Source organism: Agelaius phoeniceus, chromosome 12 (genome assembly GCF_051311805.1).
Source record: "Agelaius phoeniceus isolate bAgePho1 chromosome 12, bAgePho1.hap1, whole genome shotgun sequence".
NCBI lineage: Eukaryota > Metazoa > Chordata > Aves > Passeriformes > Icteridae > Agelaius > Agelaius phoeniceus.
The window spans coordinates 18258562-18282236 of record NC_135276.1 but is presented as its reverse complement, the minus strand read 5'-3'; the positions used below and the strand labels follow the sequence as shown (position 1 = coordinate 18282236).

Genomic DNA, 23675 nt, shown 5'->3' with positions numbered 1-23675 from the left:
TTTATACATTCACAGGAGAGATGTGTAATCTGAAATCCACACACAAAAATAAGACTCCAAGCTTTCATTTATAAATACACAGGTCATGTCACACATTTGACCCTTTTTGAGACGAACCAAACCAAACCAGTCCATCCACACCGCCTTGACATTACCTGGCCACATCAAATATTCTGCAACACCATTGGTACCATTAGAGAGATTTTAGATTTGCACTTTCTTCCTGTGCAATCACAACCCCAGGTGCCCTCTCAGTGAGAAACTGTATAAACCAAGCAGCAAAACTATTTTTTTTTTCTCAGACAGATGAACTGCTTAATGCAAAGGTTATTCAGTTGGATTTGGTGTTGAAATAAGTGAGGGGATGGATGATTAATAACTCCAAGATGACTGCAAGCATTAGCAGAGTTGTTTATTATGAAGACACCAAATTGCTCTAAGCTTTAACTCTTACATTCTTCAAGTTGCCAAGTTATTCTAGGTATTAAAAAAAACTAGCTGACAAGTAAGATGAAAAAAAATAACCATAAAAGCATCAAAACTGTAATGATCAACAAATAAGGAATTTTAGGTCCAAAAGAAGCAATCTGTTCTTGCAATGGCAGAATCAATTCTTGGGGGAGGACAAATGTAGATTTTTATCCTGTGATGCCCCATTAAATGTTTAAGATGTGCAAGATGTGTGCTGAGATAGGTGTTACTGTAATAACCATAATAAATGTTCCTTTAGGATTGTGAAAATCAGCATGGAAACATTGGGACAATCATTAGAGATCCTTATTGATGTGTCCAATGAGAGAAATTGCTAAACTCTTCCTCGGGGAATCATCTTTTCATGTCAATAATTTCTCTGATGATGGCTCTCAAATCCATGCTGCCTCTGGAAGCTGAGGGAGAAGCAGATGGTGGGAAAACACCAGCAATATTTTGTGTCTCTGACCCAAGGAAGAAAACCCAAAAAAGCTTGAGCTTAGTTTCGGGCACAACTCAGTTTGAGCTCCTCTTGGAACTGTCTCTGTTCCTTAATAAATCAGAGAGCTCCCAGGTGGGTCTGGGGTAGTTGTGGTGCACCAACTGCATCATTCCAACCATGGAATAAATGGACAATTTTTCTTCTCTACCCTCAGTTGCACACATTCTCCTGGTTTCTGTAACATCTCTTTTTCATGATGGATTTGAGGACATTAAGGCTGTCATGGCAATTCTGATACCATATCAAAATTGCCAGCTCCTTTTCCCTAATCCCTCGTTTGAGAAGACTGTGTTCCTACCCTGATGTGAAAACTATTATCAAATATAAGTATCAAAAATAAAGATATCTATGCAAATGCCTCCTTTTAGAGATGTTTGTATTAAGACAGGCACACACACATTCTGTCCCCATGTACTTAACAGTTGCACTTTGAGGATCTTACAGGATGAAAGCCACTTTAGAAATGAAAGATATTACATATCCTAAGAGAAATCTACTTATCCTTTATGATCTCGCCTAATGTTCTACTAAATCATGCTTAGCCTCTTGCTTTCTTACTTATATCCTCATTTACTACATGAATTTTAAATTTAAACCTTTCACAAAGGGTTTCTTTAAATGTTCCCCACACTTTTGGCACGAGTTTGCACAGAATTCCATCAATCTCTGAAGATTAAGGCATAGGACTGGCACAGTTTTGTCTGTTCCAGAATACTTCCAGGCCACACTCACAATGAAAAATACTGGAAAAAATAATTATATGCTAATGCATGATGGTTTATCACTGATCCACAACATTTAGTGGATTCTTTCTTTTTATGGATAAAGGACAGTTAATGTAGAAATCATAAAGAGAAGCTAATTAAATTCAAAACATCTACAGATAATTAATCCATCATTCAAACTCTCATAAAATGTTTTAGTCACAAGAAGTAAATAGGTATTTTCTTAGCACTATGTGCCAGAATACATTTTAGTTCAAATACAAGACTTTAGCAATCCTTGAGCAAGTGCTCTCATTAGGGTTTGTGGAAGCTTTGCCACGAGCTCTTATGGATGAAGGATAAGACCTCAGTGTGTTTTAAAAGAAAACAGAGTAAAATTGGTGCAATTCTAGAACTGCATCTGGTTCAGTTTCCACCAAAAACTGAAGTTTCCACCAGAAGCACATCAAGCCATAGTGAAATGGTACCTGTTGCAGCAGGGAGAACCAACTGAGCAGCCTAAATGCAGCTCAGGGCTGAAAGGAAATCTGTTTGTAACTGGTTTTTAATAAAATACATTCCTTGCAAAGAATTTTGCCAGTCATTTCACGTTAGTCTCTAAATAATTTGAAATCGTTAACAAGGTCTGTGTTTGTCTCAAAAATAATCTAATTTCACCTTTGAATCACTGCTAAACACATTCAGTTCTTAGCCCTCCTTGCTACTGAGGAGCACAAAGTGCCTTTTCCTGGATAACTACACCCTGGCTCACATGGAATCTGAATGTAGATTACTCACAGAGAGGCACTGAACACTCAGGGAAGTTAACACCTTCTTGTTTCACAGGCAATTATTCATGTTTCCAGTCTATAAGACCATTTTTCTCTCCTTAAATAACCAAGTACTTCTCATTTACATGCAGAAGTTGCACACTGAGGGAAAGAGGAGGAAAGCGAGCCCACACATTTGATCTAGGCACTTACACACACAGTGAATAAACTTATGAGTCACACTTTGTCCAAAAAAGGAACATTAAATTAATGAAAACCACCAGTGGCTCCTGTTCTTTATAGCATTTACTCTGGTATTCAACACAATATGTAATTGTTGCTATGGCAACTGCCACATCTCTTGGCACCATAATAATTCTCAGATAAATGGATCTTTGTCAGAGCAAACTCCAAAGCCAGTGTATATGAAACCTGCATTTCCTTGGTTCTGGGGAAGGGGAAATTCAGTGCAGGCCTGAGGAAGCACAAGCCTGGCACCAGAGGCGAGGGGAGGCTGCAGAAATGTGGGTGTCCCTCAAATCAGAGCTGCTCTGTGGGACACCCAAAAACTGCCCAGCAAAGGGGCAGGGGAGCCACAGCACTGCCAGGCACAGCTCCTGCTCCCAGGGCTCCAGCTGAAACCCTCTGGAATCTGATCATTTCAGCAGCTTCTGGAGCAGGCTGAGGCATAAAAAGGGAAAATAGGTGACTGGAATTTCTGTGGAAAAGAGAGGTTGAGGAGATTTCTGATATAAAAGGAGCTCTTTGTTGTTTCTGTGACAGCAAGTGGTCTGCAGAGAGGATTTTTATAAAAATATCGTTTAAAAGGCAGCTAAATGACACTAGAGAATGACCCATTGATGAGAACAAGCTCTTGCTTTCATTGACATTAATTGAGATGTATTTTGTGCAATCCTAAAAGTAGCATTGCAGACTTTAAAAGAAAAAAATTATCTATTCAGTGGTGATTATAGCACGGCAAAGTCATTTACAAAAATGCCACCAATACACAGGTATTAAATTCTAAGATCACTTTTACCTCAGCTTTTGATGCATGAATTCCAAGTCAATATGTGTTTGCAGTGTGATAACAAAAGTAACAGGAGTGATAACAACTTAATAACTTAATGGCTAGGAGAATGTTAATATGTTAAACTTTCTGCTAAACGGAACACAACAGTGAGAAAATGACTTTTTTTGTTGTTTGATCTCTAAGAAAATCCTTCTTTATATGCCTGGAGGACACTTGCATATCTGAAGGCAAGGGATCTCCTCAGCTTTTCTGGAAGTGGTGTTCTGTACACAGTTTTGATCAGTATAATAACTCAAATGTATCATAGGTATTGATGCACCCCCCGTGACTTATTCTATTTTGTGCCTCTAAAATTAAATGCAAAACATGGTATTTTATTTATGCAGTGCATCCCTTTCTGCTGCAACTGCTATATGCAAAATCTAATAACATGGAACTCTTGGAGCCTGTTTGTCAATATCTCATATGAGAGTCCATCTCCATACCTCTGCACAGTCATTTTCAGCCTATTTGGAATTCTGTTCTAAACAGAAAAATGCTAATATACGTTAATGGGAACGATTGCCTGCTATATCAGAGAGGCTGATTCTTGATCTTATTTTCCAAATAACTTATTGAATTGCCAGATGACTAAATTCAACTATTCACACTTCCTTGCCTGAATATTTTCTGCTGTGAGAGAATCCTGATTCATAATAAGATTATTGATCCGTTATCATCTTTCTAAGGCAGAAAGCCATACATGTAGGATTTAAGGCTCTAGGCACTTTTTATCTCATATCCATAATATTTGCAATCTCTATCCTGTGGGGATAAGCAGAGAGCAAGACACAAACAAGAAATGCTAAGGTTTAAATCCAAGGAGCTTAGTTTCATTATTTCTGTTTGATACTTTAGGAAACATGCACAGGCAGAAAGCAACTTGCACAAAAGGCAGAGGCTTGGTAGGAATGAGAATTTGGGTCTGCAGGGAAGTTTCCAGCCAGGCTGCTGAGGCTCTGTGGCTGCTGTAACAAACACAGCTGAGTGCTGGCATTGGGAAAAGCAGTGATTGGACAAAGGGGAAAAAAGCAGCAGCTTCTGCCCAGCCCCTGGCTGGTACAAAGGGCACTGGACAAAGTAGCAGCACTGGGGCAACTTCATTTCCTTCAGTCTGAGCTGCTGCTGGAGATGGCTTTAAACTTTGTCTACAACATGCTGTCTCTGGGTGTGCTCCTCACCCTTATCTCTTCTTTTCTTTCTCCTGTTCCTTTTCTATCCAGTGCCTGAAATGTGTCCTGAGGGTTTGACAGTTTCTATTTAATCATTTCATCCTTCTGTATGGAAGACTGCTGAGCATCATGCAGTGAAGTTACTACCAGCCTGGAATTTCTGAATATCTGCCTGCCCTCTTATCTGCTCTGGTGCCAGACTCTTGATATCTCACTCCCCTCCACCCCTCACCCTGTGTCTGTAATGGTGTAGCAAATAAAAGTTCTAAATAACTCCCTTTGCTCTGGGGAAGGAAAAAAAAAAATAAACGCTGCCAACACAGAGAGGCAGAGACAGATTGTGTCCCAAGGTTTCCTTTTAGCTCTCAGTACACTGAGGGGATGTTCATTAAAACCAGCACTAGATTTCAGAGGGGGACCAGGACCAGCAGACACCATTTTATTTAGCCTTGGAGGACAAAGTTCAAGTCTCAGCTTGCCACCTTTTGCAACTCACCATTTATTATGAGGCTTTAGAAAAGCCTGGCAATGCTTTCTGCCTTCCACAAAACCTGTCTCTTTCAATAAATACATAAATCCTCTAATGTCTGGACACATGTTCAGATAAGACGAAATTTCCAACTTTCAGTTGTCCTACTTTCTCCATAAAACAAAGCAGGGATCAAGCATTGGACAAGACACAAGTTAAAAAAATGAAGAGAATGCTGCCAGTCATTGGCTCAGCCATTTTCTCCTCAACTAGGGTTTAGGAGTGATTTATTTTTCCATTAGGGATTTGAGGCTTAGCAATTCTCTGAATTATTCAGAATGAATCCAAAGTTCATTTGGAGAATTCTGGGACAATCAAAACATTTCCAGGTCTCTTTTTTCTTAATATCCCCAAGCACTCCAGTCCTGACTGTGTGAGAGGGCATCAAGCAAACACTGTCAGAGCAGGGCAAGGCACATCCCAACACTGCTCCATGGGGAATGTGATAGATGAGTTATTGGATGGTTGGCTCTCACAATTAAAAGGCAAATATCATGTATGTATGTTAAGAGAAGTTTTACATTTTTTAGTTGTGTTTTATTCCCCTTGTGTTGTTATCAGGGAGTGGCCTGGGTTTGGGACAATTGGGAGGGTTGGCTCATTACTATGGCAGCACCTGACCTCCAGAAAAGATTCAAGGAAGGGATTTCCACCACTGGACAGAGAGGAAGGAGTCAATGGACAGAATTTTGGGAAGGGCTAAAGGGTTAAAAGGTGAAACCTCCATTGTGTGGGTGAGCACATGGTGGGGAAAATCGCCTGCTCCTGGGGTCGTAATTTTTTCTCTATTCAGTCTTCTGTTGTGTTTTTGATAAGGTTTTAATAAACCTTTCTAAATTTTTTGGAAGTGAGCAGCATTCCTGACAGGAATGTTCCATTGCTCACCAGCACTGCTCCATGGGGAATGTCTGTAGAATTCCTCTTTTTCACTGACCACTGATTGCCTCAGGCTCCAAGGGTGTACAGGCACATAACTATTAAAGAGATAACTGTTCCACCTGCCACAGGCTCTTCTGTGCACTCACATTCAAAAGTCTCTCAGAAATGAAGGAAGATTTTTTGGGAATATTCCTCTCTGTCAAGACAGACAGAGACTGGTACATCTATCCAAAATCACTGGAGGGAGGAGGCACATCCAGCAGGCTGCAGAAACCAATTCCAGCTGGAGTCTGATCTGGAATCCAATGTGGAATCTGATGGAGGGATTTCAGCATGTATGAATATCTGTAGCAGAGATTGATGGGGTTTGGGGAATGTTAGACGTGCAGACATCAGGGAAAGCAGCAATGCAGTGTCTGCCCCTGCAGGAGATTGTGTGACCATGGCCAAGCTGGCTCGTGGCTGAGGAACCACCTCTGCCCACATTGCAGCCATGGCCACCCCTGGATGGAAAGCTGCAGGCTCTGCAGGTCTATTGTGCTTCTGGCAGAAGAGGAGGAAAACAGGCCCTTCAGATGCAAATAACAGTTAAATACTAAGTGATATTCCAGCAGCCATTGATTATACTCTGGCCGTGAAGTTAATTTAGTTAATCACATAGGAGGGATCAGTGAGGCCAGCTGGAATCATCCCCCATCTTTCCAGGCAAGAACTGCACCCCTTCACCAGCAGAATACCAAAAGCTTTTCTGCACACTCCAGATTGCACCCCTAAATAATTTCCATATTCATCCAAAGCATGGTTGGTAGCAATCAGAAAGTTTTAGGAGCCACTCTCTGTTCCTAGGCTCCGAGTGCCAGTCAGCACATCAGAAATCATTGTTGAGAGCCATTCCCAAACACGTTGGGAATCTGCAATTAGCAACATTAACAATGGGATTTCACAGATGTAGGTTACATGCTTTCAGAAAAGAAATGGCAGTTGCTGGCAGTGGGGAAATACTTAAGAACTACTTATCCCCTAATTAGACAAGGTACAGTTCTCCAAGTACTGAATGCTAAGCTCTGCTCCAGAATGTGCTCATCTTAACCCCACAAAATTATGCTGAATTACTGAGGTTCCATCTGAGCATTTCTTAGCCAAGGCTCCTTGCATAAACAGATGGAGCAGTTCTGCTGTTTCCGTGCTGACACATTTAAACTGCAAAAGTACAGGACTAAGTTCAAATTTATCATAAAAGCACTTTAGATAGGACGCTGCAGTCTTTATATCCTTCTCAAGTATGACAAACAGAAAGACAACACTGTCTGTGTGGTGTTCAAAATAGGCAAATAGATGGAAAAAGGTTGGGAAGAAATATTGATTTAACAGCTACAGAGGACTGGGTGAGGGCAGAGCAGGACAGTCGGCCCCAGAGATTTTTATATTCCCTTGAAAGGGGGTGATTCTCACTAGATGGATTTCCCAGGACACATTAAGGCATCGTGTGACTCACAATGGCATTGCAGACACTAAATCCCACCTGAAATGGGTAATCAGCTGCTTATGGGCTGAATATCAAAATCCAGAAAGAGGTGATGAATGCAGGTTGAGATGTTGCTGTGATATTGTCACCTGCGAGGAAAGGTTGGCAAGTGGCAGAAGTTGCCTGATTTAGACTGGTTTTCTCTCTCTGAAACAACACAAAGTGGTTGGAACAGAATCCAGGAGTGGGGCCTGGCTTTCAAATGGAGTCTGGAGAGAGATTTCAAGACTAGGCATCAATTAAAATTGCTGGAACATTCTGAGGGGAGACTCCCCAAAACCCAAACAGGACATAAAGACAAAAGGTTGCTGGCAGAGCTTTGTCATAGTCTGTGCAAAAACACATCCTGTAACTCCTGCTCATGAGAGAAGATCTCCCCTAGATTGCAACTTCCATAGAATATCTGACAAGATCTCCCCTAGACTGTAACTTCCATAGAATATCTGACAAGATCTCCCCTAGATTGCAACTTCCATAGAATATCTGACAAGATCTCCCCTAGATTGCAACTTCCATAGAATATCTGACAAGATCTCCCCTAGATTGCAACTTCCATAGAATATCTGACAAGATCTCCCCTAGATTGCAACTTCCATAGAATATCTCTCCTCAAAGATATGGAAGGGCTGCTTCTCTAAGAAAACCAGAATAAATCTTCAGAATGTGATTCTCAGAGAGTCAGATCTTCACACATAAACCAACCCCTTGAAGTTTAACTCCAGACCTCCTGTCAGAGACATCTCAACTCCTCAGTGGTTTTAGTAACTTCTAACCAGAGAATGATCATCCCCATTTTGAAACTGCTCCTAAGGTTTCAAAATAAAACCATTTGAACATTCTTGTGAATGCACCAGAAGGAGCAAGGCTTGCTAGTCTGAGGCACAGGACAGCCAAGTGCCCAGCTTGCTCCTCAAGTGTGGCTTTCCTACTCTGAATTTGGCTCTCTGTAGTCCTAAACTCACAGCTCCTCCACGTAAGAGACTCCCTCGAGTATGACTGTGTTAAAATTTAATTTTGTGAAGAAACGGCATATTTAAATAAAATTAAATTCCATTTCAGTGTTCTGATCAGCTTTCTGCAGTTACACATTCTGGTTCTTTCTCTCCTGCTGGCAATCCATATTCACATGGTGTGCTGCTTAAAGTGCAGAGCAAAACCTTTCCTCAGCCACCGACTTCCAGAAGGTTGCTCAACCTTTCTCCTCAAGATAATTTGTTTTTATAATGGAAGACTTAAGTTATACTAATATATTGTTGGGAATATGAGGAGAATGCTGGCAATTGAGTGTCTAAATACCAAATCAAGACAGCAGATCAGCCATTTTTATCAAAGTTTCTTTATACTTCTGTGAAATTATAGGTCTGGAAAGGTACCAGGCTTAATTACCTAGCGAGCCACTGCCTTGCCTGCCTCTCTCCTAAATGCCAGGACACAGAAGTGAAAGCTATCTCACATCTCCTTTTGTTATTTGCAGGGGTGTAAAGTAAATAATTCAATTTATAATTATTCAATTCAATTTCTGAAGTGCTTTATACCCCTAAGGATGAGGTTTGTTTTACAGTGAAATTCAGGAGAGGGAAAGAAAGGACAAAATATTCAATGGACAGAGCAGAACAAAAATCACCAGGGTACAGAGACAGAGTGTAAATGTGTGTCACTGTTTGTGTGCAGATGTTTAAGCAGTTTACCACCTAACAATGTCAGATAAGCAGACCAATATGAAAATTTAAATTACGCAGAATTCATTCCCATGTACTTAGACTTGGAGCAAAACATGAAGGTTCTGTAAATGCTAAATTACACATTTAAACTATGATTTTCCATTTTTAGTTGTGGCCAAACTGTGATTACCTGGCATAACACACATTGGAAAAAGCAGTCAATTTTCATACTTGGACTCTTTCATTTGAATAAAGTCTTTATGAATGTTTAGCATCCACACCTGAAGATGTAATACATCTTCCACAACCCAGGAAATCTGCATCACAAATTAAACCAAGAGCTAAAATGTTACAGCAATATCTGCATTGAAGACTGATTTTGATCTCTGCTAACAGATTAAAATTGCCTACAATCCTAGATGACACATGTAAATATTTAGCAATTTAGCAGCAGCATCTCCTCATCTCCTTGGCCCTTTTTTTTTTTTTTTTTTTTAATCTTTGGTATTTCTCTTACCTTTAATGCACCACGTTTTTCATTGGCTTCAAGAATAAAGATTTCTGCCATATCCTCGGCGTGCTCCGACCGCGCGTGCACAAACAGGGCTTTGCCAACTTCTGATACATTCTTGAGTGCAACCAAATTCCCATCGAGTTCCACTCTAAAGTCTGGGTTAGAAACTTCAAAGTTCAATTTGTTGTTCCCCTGGCAGTCATCAAATTTCACTGGGGGTGAAAGAAAAAAAAAAGAAAAAACAAGAAAAAACATATTGTAAGTATCCACTTTGGAACACAAGCTTCAGATATCTTTATGTTATTAGCTTGTCTACAGATTTGGGAAGAAATGTCTCTCAAAGGAAAAAAATTTTGAAAGAAATTCGATTTTTTTTGATTCTTCTTCATAAAGAAATGTATGAATGAAAGAAAGGAAGATGAAGAGGCTTTGACCAGTCTAACTGGGTGGCAGATAAATAAAACACTTTGGACATGAGCCTTTTGTGATCACTCCAATCAAATGCACGTCCCAGTTCCACAAACGGAGCAGGGGCAGTAGAAGCTTCATTGTGCTCCTCATCACAGCCCAGCACCTCCAAAGGCTCTTCTGTGGCAAAGTGCTTTCAGATACCCAGTACATCTTTAGGCTCAGCACTGGTTGTTTACAGAATATTCAGCCCCAGGCTACTGCAAAAGTTTTATAAAACTGAAAAACTGAACTCTAACATTTCCTACTGCCAGGATTGTCACACAGTCCATGAGCTGCTCTGTATCTAAGGATTGGGAGAATTTTAATTGAACAGTAGCTGTCAATAATCCTGTTTCACTTTACATGGAAAGTTTAAAATATTTAGGAAAGCTGGCATAAAGAGGGAAATGTTACTAAAGCACAAAGATTTGAGACTTTGTCTCAAATTTCTTCTCTGAGTAATTTTGCACAAAAAACTGGATAAAATATTAGTGATTTAACTACCAGCTATATCAGTAAGAGATCTTCACCACAAACTTGCAATTGCTAAATGAACTTTTCAGGTTTTGACATCTCTGAACAATACATTTGCATGTGAAAGGTTTTTCTGCAGACAACCTGTTTTGTATTCCCTGCCTTCTCCCAGAGTTACTGCTGCTGCAGACTTTTCATTTACCTGTATGCTCTCACTATTTCTATTTTACATTTCACTTCCCCTGGATCTTTAAAAACTGCATTACAATTTCAGAAAAAACTACAGACAGTGATACCAGCTACATAAAATCAACAACAATGGAGTTTTACTACAAAATAAAACACTTGACATAATTGTTTAAATTCACTGCATACACTTCTTGTACTGGGGTATTTTTTTTAAAGGAAGAGAAAGGATCCCAGAGTCTCTTGTGGCCAATCCCTAAACTCTTCCTGACTGTGAAATTTCTATAACTGGTCCTAAAGCACAGGAACAGTCTCATGGTGGGTGGCCGCTCAACACTCCTGGCAAGTAACGCAGAAATCCTTTTCATCAAATTTATCAATTTTTCATCAAAATATTTCTCTCCAGGTAGAACAACATGAAGACAGGGCTGCCAGAGGACCTCATGGAGATCCTTCCTTTCTGGGCATTCCCTGGGATTCAATCCCAAAGCAGAACACCGCAGGGAAAAAGAATCATCACTGATTCCAGAATTTACAACTTCATTTCATGATGAATATTGATGAGATGGGTTGGATTAACAATTAAACAATGCCAAAATCTCAAGCATTCAAACAGAATAAGGCACAAAAAGAGATGTGAGGCACAATTTACCAAAGCAAGAGTGGAGGGTTGGCCTTGGCTGCTCCCAGCCACCCTCTCACTCCCCCAGCTCAGCAGAACTGAGGAGAAGGATGGAAAAGATAAAGACAGGGAGGTCACTCACTAATTACCATCACTGGCCAAACAGAAACGACTTGGGGGAAATGAATTTAATTGCCAATTAGAAGAGACGTGGATGCTGAGAACAAGACAAAATTAAAACCACCCCGTGAAGCCGTGACCCTGTGAATTCACACCAGACAATTCCCTTCCCCAGGAGAGCCCAAACTCCCTGACAGACACCACGGGCTCTGGCAGAAAAACTCCCCCAGCAGCTGAAGGATCTCCTGCTGCACAAGGCTTCAGCTCAATTACATGTTTTTAACTAAAAACTGCTCCCATTTCCTCCCCTTTACTGTAGGGCAAGAGAACTATCCTTGGATTCACAGCGGGACAGAAAACCACAATTTCATCAGCTCATTTGGTGTTGCATTGAATTTTGCTGAAAGCAAGAGGGATTATAAATAAAAAAGAAACAAAACCTCTTTTCCCTCAGACACTGCAGTCTCTCCAGACAAACCTATCTCGGGCTGTCAGGTGGCACATCCTGCCTGCAAAGTCTTGTACTGGAGGAGAACCAGGAGGGAAAACCACTGAATTTGGGAGCAGCAGCAGCTTAAAGGAATTTCAGAGTGCTCAGAGTGGGCTGGTGCCCACACTCCCAGGCTGGGAACTGCTCCCAGGAAGGGTCTTGTGCCCACAGCAGGGTTTTGAGGGGGGTCCCTGAGCAAAGCCTGCCTGGTGGAAAACCACCCTTGGCAGCTGATGTTGGGTTTATGGCAGGTGTTTTAATAGACTCACTTCAATTTCCTAAAGCTAGCAACAAAAAAAACGTAATATTTTTCTGTCATTACAAATGTGGGAAGTTGAAATTCTCTGTACAAACCACTGTATAAATACTGCTTGGATTGCAGCCTTTGTGAATTATAAGTCTCTTATATTTTAATCCCCCAAAAAACCACACAACACAACTAAATAATTTTAAAAGAAGCAATGAAACAAGGTCTAGGAACTTGTTGTATTGGTAGCATCTCTTCCCACTTCAGAGGGCTTGGAACTGCATGACCCTACATGGCTTCCAACTCAAGCCAATCTGTGATTCTCTGAATAAATATATGCTTTTCATAATCAAAAACTGCTGCTGATTAACTATTAATAGCTTACAATTGGAAAAATTTAGCATTGGCCTCTGAGAAATTATATCAGGAATAAAAAGTTTAAAAAAATTTAAAAGCCAAAGACAACTATAATAAAATAATCCCTTAAAATCCAATGTCATGGTTCAGAGTTGTAGCATCACCCAGCCAAACACTCCAAGTGCCTTTCAAGAAAAGGACCAACTTTTTTTAAACACAGAGGGTTTTGTTTCTAAAGCAGGGAGGAGCTGCCTGGGGGTGCTCTGCTCCCCCCTCTCTGCTCAGTGCTCACAAGCCCTGGGATCCCTGCATTGCTGCCCTCTGCATGCTCTGGGGAAATTCAAGGGCCACATGCAGGTTTGGCACATGGAATCAGGAGAAGCACTTGAATCTATTCTATATTCCCTTGGAAGTATGAATTTGACACTTTTAAACCTTTTATACTTTGCTGTCTATTCATCTTTACAAAACCCTGCAACTTTTTCCAAAAAGGGCTGAGGCAGAGTTGTTTGAAAGTGGGAAACTGGGTTTTTTTTACCATGTCTCCTCCAAGAGCACTGATGCTTTCAATTCCCAGTCCTACCACAGAAATGAGAGTATTTGGTGAGGTTAATAGCAAGGAGAAGGAAAGAAATTCAAAAGGCTCTGAGAAGTACTGATATGTAGGAGAGAAATTAGAAGTGGGAGGAGATGAAGTGATCGTAGGGATAGAGAACACTGGAGATTATTTGGCCTCAGGGCCAACAGGGATGAAACTGAAACCAATTGCTGAGAGAGCTGAGGGGAACTGGAGCCTTAGATAAACTCCCAAGTCAAATGTGGACCTTATCAGGATGGTGCTGTCTGCTGGACTGGGCTGAGCAGGAAACGTCACCTGAGACTGAATTGCATTCCCAGCCATCCCCACGATGCTCCTCACTGGAATGTTTGCTTCCTTAAACTCAGGTGCCTTCTGGGGAAGAGCCAAATATCCCAAATTTACAGTACTTGAGCTGCCCTTGGCAAGCTCCAGGAGCAGCTACAGAGCCCATGGAGCTGAGCCTGGCCCTGGCCACACTGACCTTCCCTGCCAGGCACTCAGGAGAGCTCTGAGGAGTTTCAGCTCCATCAGTTTCCTCAGATTTCCCATCCATGGCATTGCATCTATCTCTGAACCAAACCTGTACATTGCAAATGCCCATTAAATACAAGGGAAATTGGATTTTTAGTTCTTATTCTCTGGTGAAAGAATCTTGCTCTGTACATAAAGTCAGTGTAGAAATCCCTCTGTAAAAACTCTATAGTGTGATTAATTAATTACTCCTTTTGTCCCCCAAGTACCAACCAGTGCAACAAGAAATGAGACAGAAGTTGTGGATATCAGCTGTGGAAAGTGTCAGCCTGAGCTGCAAAGGTGCTCTCTGAATATCCAACACTTGGCTGCTTGGCAGCCCTGCTAACATATGGTCTGTGTGATGATGTTTGTGATGTTCCTGCATTTGTCACAGAAATGAGGTGTGAGGAAAGCCCTGAGATGGATAATTGACATTTTTCCCACTACCCACGTGCATTATAACAGGTTGGGTGAGTGGCAGCCTGATGAGAGGGGCCACAGGCACACCCCAAAAGTTCCCCTGTTCTCCTGCACACTCACTCTGCGTTAGAGCTTAAGGATTTTAACTGGATTTTAAACTCCTCAGAGCAAAGGCCACCTGCTCACCCTGTGTCTGTACAGCACTTGCAACAAAATGATTTGTGTTTGGTGCTGAGGGCGCTACAAAAGTGCAAAAAATGAATAATAGCAACAGATCAGCTCTAGCCCCAAACTGAAACGTTGGTAATGCTGCACCAGGCATGACAAGTGAGTGTCTCACTGACAAGAATTCAATGGGCAACTAAAACAGTGATCTCATATTTATATGAGGGTGGAGTTCTTCATTTATTGACGCATCTATGACTCTTTTGATGTTCCTAGTCATGCTCCAGCTGCCAAATGAACATCTTTATTGTGCCTAATATGCCACATGCTATGAGACAGGCTCCAAAACTCCATGCTAGCAAAATGTAAACACTGCCAAGCAGCTCCCAGTGAAAAACATGAGTGTCATTCATCGCCCTCTGTTCATTTCTCAGCCTCCTGTGTTAGACTTTTACTCCTTTTGTAAAATTCACACGTGAGTTGTACAGAATATCTCTTTCCACCAACCGATATTCATGTTAGCAATGCCTACATGGATCCCAAGGATTTAATCATTGACTTTGAGCTTATGATCACCAAAAGACCTGATGGAAAAACTTGTGCAGGATCCCAAGTCCATTAGTGCAATGATGGGAAAACTTGTAACTGGAAATATTAACCTTTATAGATCTCAGCAAGGAAACTCATGTTCCTGGGATTCCTCCTCTCAGTGCATTCCATTTTCCCTGCTATGATACATTACAAATGTGAGGTTTCTACACCACTGTGATATTTATGATAATGACCCACAGATGTTTTAGAGGATACCATTTTAAAACATTGAAAGGTTAGCAGTTGCATTTCTTATAAACTCAAGTGAAAGAAAACAAGCTGAAATAGGTTTGTATTCAGAAGCATATGTTGGTCTGATATATTCCACTTCCAAAGTAATTTTTTTTTCCGAGTTTAATTCTCAGCAGTTTAATTTGTTTTGAACAGAAATACTGAATCCATAATTTTCTCTCTGGTGAAATCTCCACAGAGGTATTCTGAATAAATAAATACACATGTTTATCTATAGGCACACCAAAACTAACTCTGTATGTCTCTATGTACAGGTATTCATATTTTTCTGTTAGCTCATCATAACAAGCAACAAAATGACTCCTGAATGAGGAAATTTCACATTGAAAACACAGACTTAATTTCTCTATCAATAAATATTAGGATGCTTTTTGTAAATATTACCTAGCCTTGCTCAAATCCATGGGAATTACAACATCAAAGCAACATTATCCTCTGCATTTTTTTTCCTTCTCGTTTCTATCAAACAACTTTAGATGCTATTGAAGCCACAAGTCAGAAGGTGTAGCTGTGAGAGGTCTGGAGGTGCAAGAAAAGCACATTACAGCTGCACAAAGGCAACTTAACTTGCCAGGCCAGCAGGGATCCCCCAGCTCTGCTCAAAACAGGGAAGTCAGAGAGGCTGAGCCTCATTAACCACGGAGAAAAGTGATGGCTGAGGCAAATGGAAATGCTTCTGGGTGCTGTGGTTGTGTATGAAAATTCATAAAGCAGCGTGACCTGGAGAGGCTCCTGTGAGCAGTGAGGCAGGAAAGGGAGAGGGGCTGGGGAGGGGAAGGGGCTCCCAGCCCTGGGACAGCTCTCAGCACCCCCAGCTGCACAAACACCCAGTGCAATGAGGCTCAAAGGGCTGAGTCATCCTGCCAGCGTGGGGAGGGCAAAATCCACCTGCAGCCAGCACATCTGGACAACCTGAACCCATCCCAGAACAAGAGAGGAAGCTGCCACAGCAGCTACCAGCACAGGAGCTGGGAAACAAAACAAATCCTGCCTTTCAAGCCAACAAAAATGTCCACGAGGAGAAACAGCTTCTTTCCCTGCCTTTGAGGTGCCTTCAAACCACCTCTTGGGCACGAGTTCTGGCAGTGAGCCCACAGCCTGTGTGGTTCTGCTGGTTTGCTGCAAAAATACCTAAGCAGTAGATGGAAAAAGTGTTGCCCCATGAAAATTTGAGGGCAGAATTATATCCAGACAAGACACTGTCAACAATTAAGTCAGACAGGTTGCTCCTGAAGTTATGATATTATCATTATTTTATATCTAAAAGTGCTGCAGAAATAATGATTTCACAGATTAGAAATCTACTAGTGTGACTGAAGTATTTGCACAAAAAAACTTATTGAACATTTAATAAAATGAACAAAATGAATTTTATGAAAACCCTTTCTCAAGGTTCTTATACAGCTTAATGCTACCCTAACTCTGCAGCAGAATTGCTACAGAATTATTTTTTTTAACAAATCCAACAAGCAACAGTGGGTTATTATCTTGCACTGCATCTTTATGATTTTCTTGCATTTATATAATTTCTTTATGTGCCCCTGAAGTAAATTACAGTGATGACTTATTTAGTCTCCAGAGAGTCAGAAATTGAGGGAACATGAACAACAGTGAAATGTTCGTCACAACATAACAATCATTGCTTAAGACAAATACACATTTATATTTGGCTTCTTTGGAAGAACAAGTACTAAGCAACAAACTGTATCCCTGAGCACACTTTTCAAGTCTGAAAAAACAAACTGATTAGCTAAACTGGCAAACATCCCTGTGTGGTTTATGTGTGATGATTATATTTGTGCAGAGCCCTGTTATGACACAAAAATCAGGCCAGCAGTTCATCCACTGGGCACAGGGTGTTCATTCCTGCCCTTTGGAGAACGCCCTTTCCCCTGGAGAAATGGTGCCTATTGATAGGCACAGCTTTCTCTGTGCTGTCAGAATTCATTGCACCTATCACAGATAGGAGATAAGCTCCCCTAGATGATGGAAGACAAGGGATTTCGCCCAGGAGCCAGCTGCAGCCAAGGGAAGGTGTGATGTTCTACAAAAGAGCCTCACTGCTCTCTCTCCTGCATGTCCTCTACCACCTACAGTTGTAGCAGAGCTGGGAAATTGCTAAAAACCTGAAATTCTGCAGCACAGCTCACCTGAGCAATAAGTGATACCTGACTGAAGGTTTCCTCGTGGGTGATGGGTTTGATGTGTGATTCCAGAGCCAGGGACTCCATCCACACCAAAAACCCAGCTCAGCCATGCCCTGCTCTGCCCCTCTCCTCACCTTCTGCCCTACCCAACGCTGGGCTCTGGCATTTTCCACGTCCCACTGAGCTCTGCCTCTGCTCCTGGCACATCACAACACCATTCAGCTTGATCTGAGTATCACACCTGGTACCCTGAACTGGAAGTGACCAACCCTAAAACCAGAGGCCTCACAAATTGTATCATCCCAGGTCTGGAGCAAAATCTCCTTGCCCTGCAGCACTGGGGTTGCTGTGTGGGATTCCAGCACAGAGCACAGTGAGCAAGATGGCTCCATCAGCACCAAACTCAAGGCTTCCTGACTTTTTCCATGCTACTGCTACTTGACTTTTCCCACCACGCTCCCTCTTTCCTTTCTGCTAGAAAGGAAGATCTCTCAGCAGCATCTCGTGCTCTTCAACAAATTTATTCTGCCAACAGGGCTCCATCAGCTGTCTGTGACTGTTTGAAATGACAGGAAAACACAACCACTACAATCAAAACTGAAGGCATCCCCTCCTCCTCCTCCAGCAGACTTCATCAGCTCGCATTACATGATATCTTCACACATCATTTTGCTGCCCATTGTCTTATTTAGGGCAAAAATTTAATCAGGTGGAAGGAGCTGTAATGAGTTGTTCTCGGCTGGAAGTTATCTTGACTTATTCATTACAACACAGAGGTGTTATTGACTGATCTCCTGGGTCAGTGGCTGCATTATAAGGCACGAAAATACTGTAGCTGCTGTTCTAAACCCTAGAGAAAAATTACTGTTTCAACAAAAATATTATGTCAGGGAGTGTGTCTGAAGAAAAAAAAATAAAACCTTCAGAAGCTATATCACAGTCATTGATCTTCTGAGCACCACGCAGAGCTCAGTTTAACCAGAGCTGTTTTCTCTCTGTAAATGCAGGGGACATGAACTGACACCCCATTTGTGGAGCTCCAGTCTCAAAGGAGCTGTCACATCTGGGGAGGAAAGTGACATTTCCCTGTTAATGCTGCATCGATTGTGAGCAGCACAAATAACCCCAGAGCCAGCAATGATATGTAGAAAAGATACTTTTAAACTTCGTAGGTGCCTGTGAAAGGGTTTACTATTGCAATGCAAATGATCAATAATTTTCCATTTTAGCAGATTTACACAACATTGTGCTAAGATCCCCAGGAGAACATAAGATGAAATTAACTTTAGATTCCTACAATGTCTTCACTGGCTGGGCCTGAGACACAAGCAGACAGAATCAAAGACATTCAGATGCATTCAATGTGCTCAGGGCTCTGCAGATCGCTGTGAGAAGTTTGTCAATATGAAATTAATCGTGTCTATAGAGGAGGGAGAAGGGACAGAAGTCTGAGTTTGTACAAGAATTCCCAGTGGGGTGCAATGGATTATTTCCTTTTAATGCTGCCTGAATAAAGCTTGGAGAGGCAGTGTGCTACTGACCATGAATTTCCTTGTCTTCTGCACAGGTGCACATCTGATCTTTGTGCAGTCATCTTAAGTGCTAACTAACCCAAATTTCTTGATATTTTTAATTTATTGAAAACTAATCAGTGGAGATTGAATTCAGGAAAAAAAAAAAAAAAACAAAAACGGTGTCCCAGGAGTTTTAACTGGATAAAAAAAGGCTGCCAGCAGATGTCAAAAAGTAACAACAAGCAATCACTCACAGGAAACACCTATAGTAAAACCAGCCCAGAAAATACCTTATTTACACCAGTATATGTTTCAAATGCCTCCAAAGCCGCAAATTTATTTAGCAAAGGTTTTTCATTAACTAGACAATTAGTCAAAGGTCATGGGGATATTTTCCCTCAAGTTGACAATTAAAACTGTTTATCTTCAAGGTCAGTTTGTTATAATTACAGTGATCTGCCACTTCTTAATGTGATCTGTCAAAAATTTTTCAAATTTTTTTTTATTTTTTTAAAGGCATTAGGTTCTTCCAGCACACAACTATTTTTCTATGAGTGTTAAATTAATCTAAGAAAAATTATGATATTTTCTTGGATGTACAGAAGATTCACTGAGTTACACACACATTTCCAGTTGCCTGAGGTTGGGCCATTAGAAGGAAAGGTAAATAAATAATAGAAGTGAAATATGGAGCCTCACTGGAGGAATGGAAACTTTGTCTGCTCCTACAGTGGCAAGTTCAAATAATCTGGTGATTTGAGGCTGGAAGAAGAAATTACTATTGTAAAAAATATCTTTTGTTCTATACCAAATCCATGGCAGCTACTCACAGCCTTATACACTTGCTTTTATCAGAGATGGGAGAAAAAATATTGCTTGAGATATCTCTCCTGCCGTGGCAGTAACTTGGAGACAAGAAGTCAAAGGGCAGGAGCTTTTCATTAAATAAGGCACCACTACAAAGTGCTTTTTTGCACATTACCCACAGTTGCTGTGCAAGGCAATATTGCCTCCACCTCCTCAGTCTTGGGTCTTGGTTTCACCTTCTGTGCAGAATGACAACTAATCTGTAACTGAGCTTGCTGCTTCCTCACCTCAACTCTCCAACAGAACCCAAACTCCTGGTCAGTACACACCAGGAAATGTTAAAAACCCCAAATCCATGCACATCTACAAAGAGCTGCCCTTCTTCTGTAGTGATAGTAATTATGAAATTATAATAATGTTTCCTTAAAAGACGTCCCCAAGAATAAAGCCTTCAACTTGTGCCCTGTGAAATAATTTCCAAACAGCACTCAGGGGTAGGAGTTTGTTTCAGAAATAGAGGATGACGCATCATTTACAATACATAAAAGGAAATGAGAGTGAGTAATAAATCCACTGTGCAATATTTTCCTTTCAAAATGGATACTGTAGGTTGCTGGCCTATTTTCCCAGCTGCTGAATGAGTAATGCCATGCCTGAAAATCTGCTCAAACCATTTATTCTGTAGATTGTTCAGCTTTCTGTAGGTTGTTCAGTGAAAAAGTCAAACAAAGGCACTCCCAGTTCCAGGGGAAATCTTTTGGTTTCTCCATCAATGAACCTGACAGAGGAATAACAATTCCTCTTAGTGGTTTTACCAAGTTCTCTCACAAGAGTTCCCTCAAACTCTCATGTAGAAAGTTGATTTCTCCAGACTGATCTGATAAATGTGCAAATAACTGACCTATACTCCTTTTCAGTTTAAAAATCAGGTTAATAAAATTAAGCCCTTGGACACAGTTTACTAACAACTTTTCAGAAGGTCTTGCATTTAGTTTTGCAAAATGAGTTGGTAGTTAAGTTTTTGTTTTACTCAAGTAACCATTCAATTCCAACACACAGATAATTCTATAAGCCACAAAAAAATCAATCTGCTAAAATACAAAATTTCTGAGAACAAGGAGGAAAGCCACTTCTCAGAACTGTGCTGGATTTTAAACTTGTTAAACTTATTGTCATCTCTTTCAAACAATATCAGTGCTTGACTAACTGTTACAGAACCAAATAACCTTGGTTTGAATTTTGACTCTCACACTAAGATTAGACAAGTTGCACTGCTGAGAACAATGTAATTAAAATTGCACCATGTAATCTTGCTCTGCACAGTCATTCCCAGAACAGTTTCTATTCACATCAAACACAGGCTTTTATACTTTAAAGAAAGACAGGCCTTGGTATCTTCCACAAAAGAACTGACCTGAGGGAAAGTATATTCTGTCAGTCAGGATCATTTATAAATAACCTTAAATTTGTTTACACAGATAAACCAAGGGAAGAACATCAGGCTGCTGAAGTTTGTGCCTCTTTTAATAACTAAGGAACAATGAGGGGGAAAAAAAAAGGAAGAGAAAACACAAACAGCTCAATAGTGATTATTTGATGATCCTGGTTGTGTTGTTATTCACGTTTGCTGCTGAAATGGGTGGAATTGCTCCACACTTAAACAAATTCTGCACATGAAGCAAATGACAATGAAAAGTTGTGTCAATAGCTTCACACAATCTGTATTCCAGACACAAGCTCTGCTCCTTTGGGCCATTTGCTGCTGGCTGGTTGTCACAGGTGGATGTCCCACCCTCCTCTGGCACCACGTGGGTAACGCTGCCAACCTCGAGTCTGCACCATTGGAACCAGCAGCTGAGACTGGGATCAATCAGTGCTTGATTCCAAGCCTTTTGGAACATGGATCAGGCCCATAACTGACAGTTTCCACAGAAAAGTTGTGACCAGAGTAAAATTGAATTAATAAAATTGTGTCTTGTATTAAACTCCATAGGCAACAAAAGAGTGCAGTGCAAAACCATCTGAGAATTTTATTACCAGATACACTCTTAGATATAATAAATTACAGTTATCCCTAAAGTTACATGAATTCCAGCTGCCATCATAGTTGTCAACTCACCTAAACTTGTGTCAAAGTCAAATAAAGGAAAAAAACCCTTGATTTATCATTTTCCCTCATTTCTCCTTAGGGTTTGTATAGGTCCCACTAATGACAAATGCTCTGATGGCTGCACTGAGAATTACTCATAAAGATTTCCTACACTCTCACCTCACTTTGCAGCATTAGAATGCAGAAACCTCAGCACATCTGTTTGAATAAGTGCCTCTTTTCCTTCACATTAGAATAACTATAATGATTATAATGCTTATGAAGTTTAAAGAGGTGAGATAATAATCAGTCAATCTTTACTTTGCTTCTGGTTATAAAGCCATTAAAAAAAAGAAAAGAATGCAAAAAAACCCCAAACCACTAAATCTGTGCATTTTTCCAGCTCACATCCCCTCCCAGAGCATTAGTCTCTTGTGATATATAAAGTTCTGTCCTTGTGTACACTGATATCCCTCATTTGTGTTCCACTTTGTTAATGGCTACAATAGTGACAAACAGAGAATTCATCTGGTAAACGTGAGTTGCCAAAAGTTTTCAAGTGACACAATGTTATATATTTATACACATGGCTGCTTAGCAACTTTATAGTAGTTCCACCCAGGAACTGAGGCATAAATAAGTAATTATGCTATAGCAGAGAGTGCATGAGACATTTATAAATGTAGGAACAGAAAGGTTATCAGAATTCATCACCTAGCAACAAATATAATATCATCAGCTCTCCTGTCTAGCAGGCACCTACCAAGAAATGCATTATAAACTCTGCTGCCTAGCAAGTTAACTTGGGAGTTTGAAGTTGAAATGAACTCTACAGCTAATTAAACTCAGCTCAGTGCTTCTGTAGGCTGCTTGTTTGTGTTTCAACACATGCTTTATTCTGGAATAAACAGTTGCCATTCACTCATCCACAGATGGGTCACACTCAAACACTGACAGAAGCCAAGAAAATGAGAATACAGAGACACCCTGCACTTTCTCATGGCTCCCAAGAAATCGAGACTGGCTGGTTAATGCCTGTAAATACAATGCACAGGAGCAATTCTGGGAACGTGCTGAGATCCCTCAGACTCAGAACATGATCAAAGTGTAATGTCAACATGGTTCCCACAATGCAATTTTGGGGATGATTCCAATACAAAAGACTGGTTTTACAACTCCACACTTGTCTTAAACATTTCAAAGTGATGGATGTAATTATCCACCAGATTCACTTAATAATAGACTAGATCTTGCATCAATGAATATTAACTAAAAATAAAATTAGTTTTGAAGTACCAAACGCTCTGTGTATTCAGCCTGATAGACAACCTTCATTCCTTCCCTCCATCCTCTTTGCCCTCAGTGTTTTACATAAATACTCTGTTATAACAAAGCCTGGAAACTGATGGGACTCATTATTGCACAGGCAATGGCTGCTATTGTACTGCAGTGTAGAGGGATAGAGGTGCACTGGTGCCACCACACTTCATTTTACTTTGTTCATCCCATATTATTTTTTGGAAAGCAAATCCTGATCATCACCTCCAAGCCCTTTTATTTCACAAAACTCTTCATTAAAATTTCCTTCCAAAGCTGAACAAAACCAGATTTCATTACAACCCTGAAAGATGTCTGTCAATGCTTTGAAGTTCTGCCAGAGACAAGTCTGGATTGGGAATATTCTACACCAGGGAAGCTTTCACAGAAGAGCAAATTGCAGACAGAGAAATGGATCATGAATTGGCAAAGACAGCACAGCCCCTCTATCCATTTCCTAGACATGGAACAGTTATCTCAGATGAATCCCAGCTCCAAGAGATGAGAACACTTCCTCACAGAAGGAGCTGGAGCC

The 23675-nt window shown here is 40.7% G+C and overlaps 1 protein-coding gene across 2 annotated transcripts in view; it reads right to left on the bottom strand.

Moving 5' to 3' along the window:
• The window catches only part of CDH13 (cadherin 13), a 446013-nt gene that overhangs the window by 278741 nt on the left and 143597 nt on the right, over positions 1 to 23675 (bottom strand). For both annotated transcript variants that reach the window (XM_077184876.1, XM_054640681.2), the window contains exon 3: positions 9803 to 10011. In XM_077184876.1, the coding sequence (XP_077040991.1) occupies positions 9803 to 10011 (209 nt within the window). The remainder of the gene's footprint in view (positions 1 to 9802; positions 10012 to 23675) is intronic.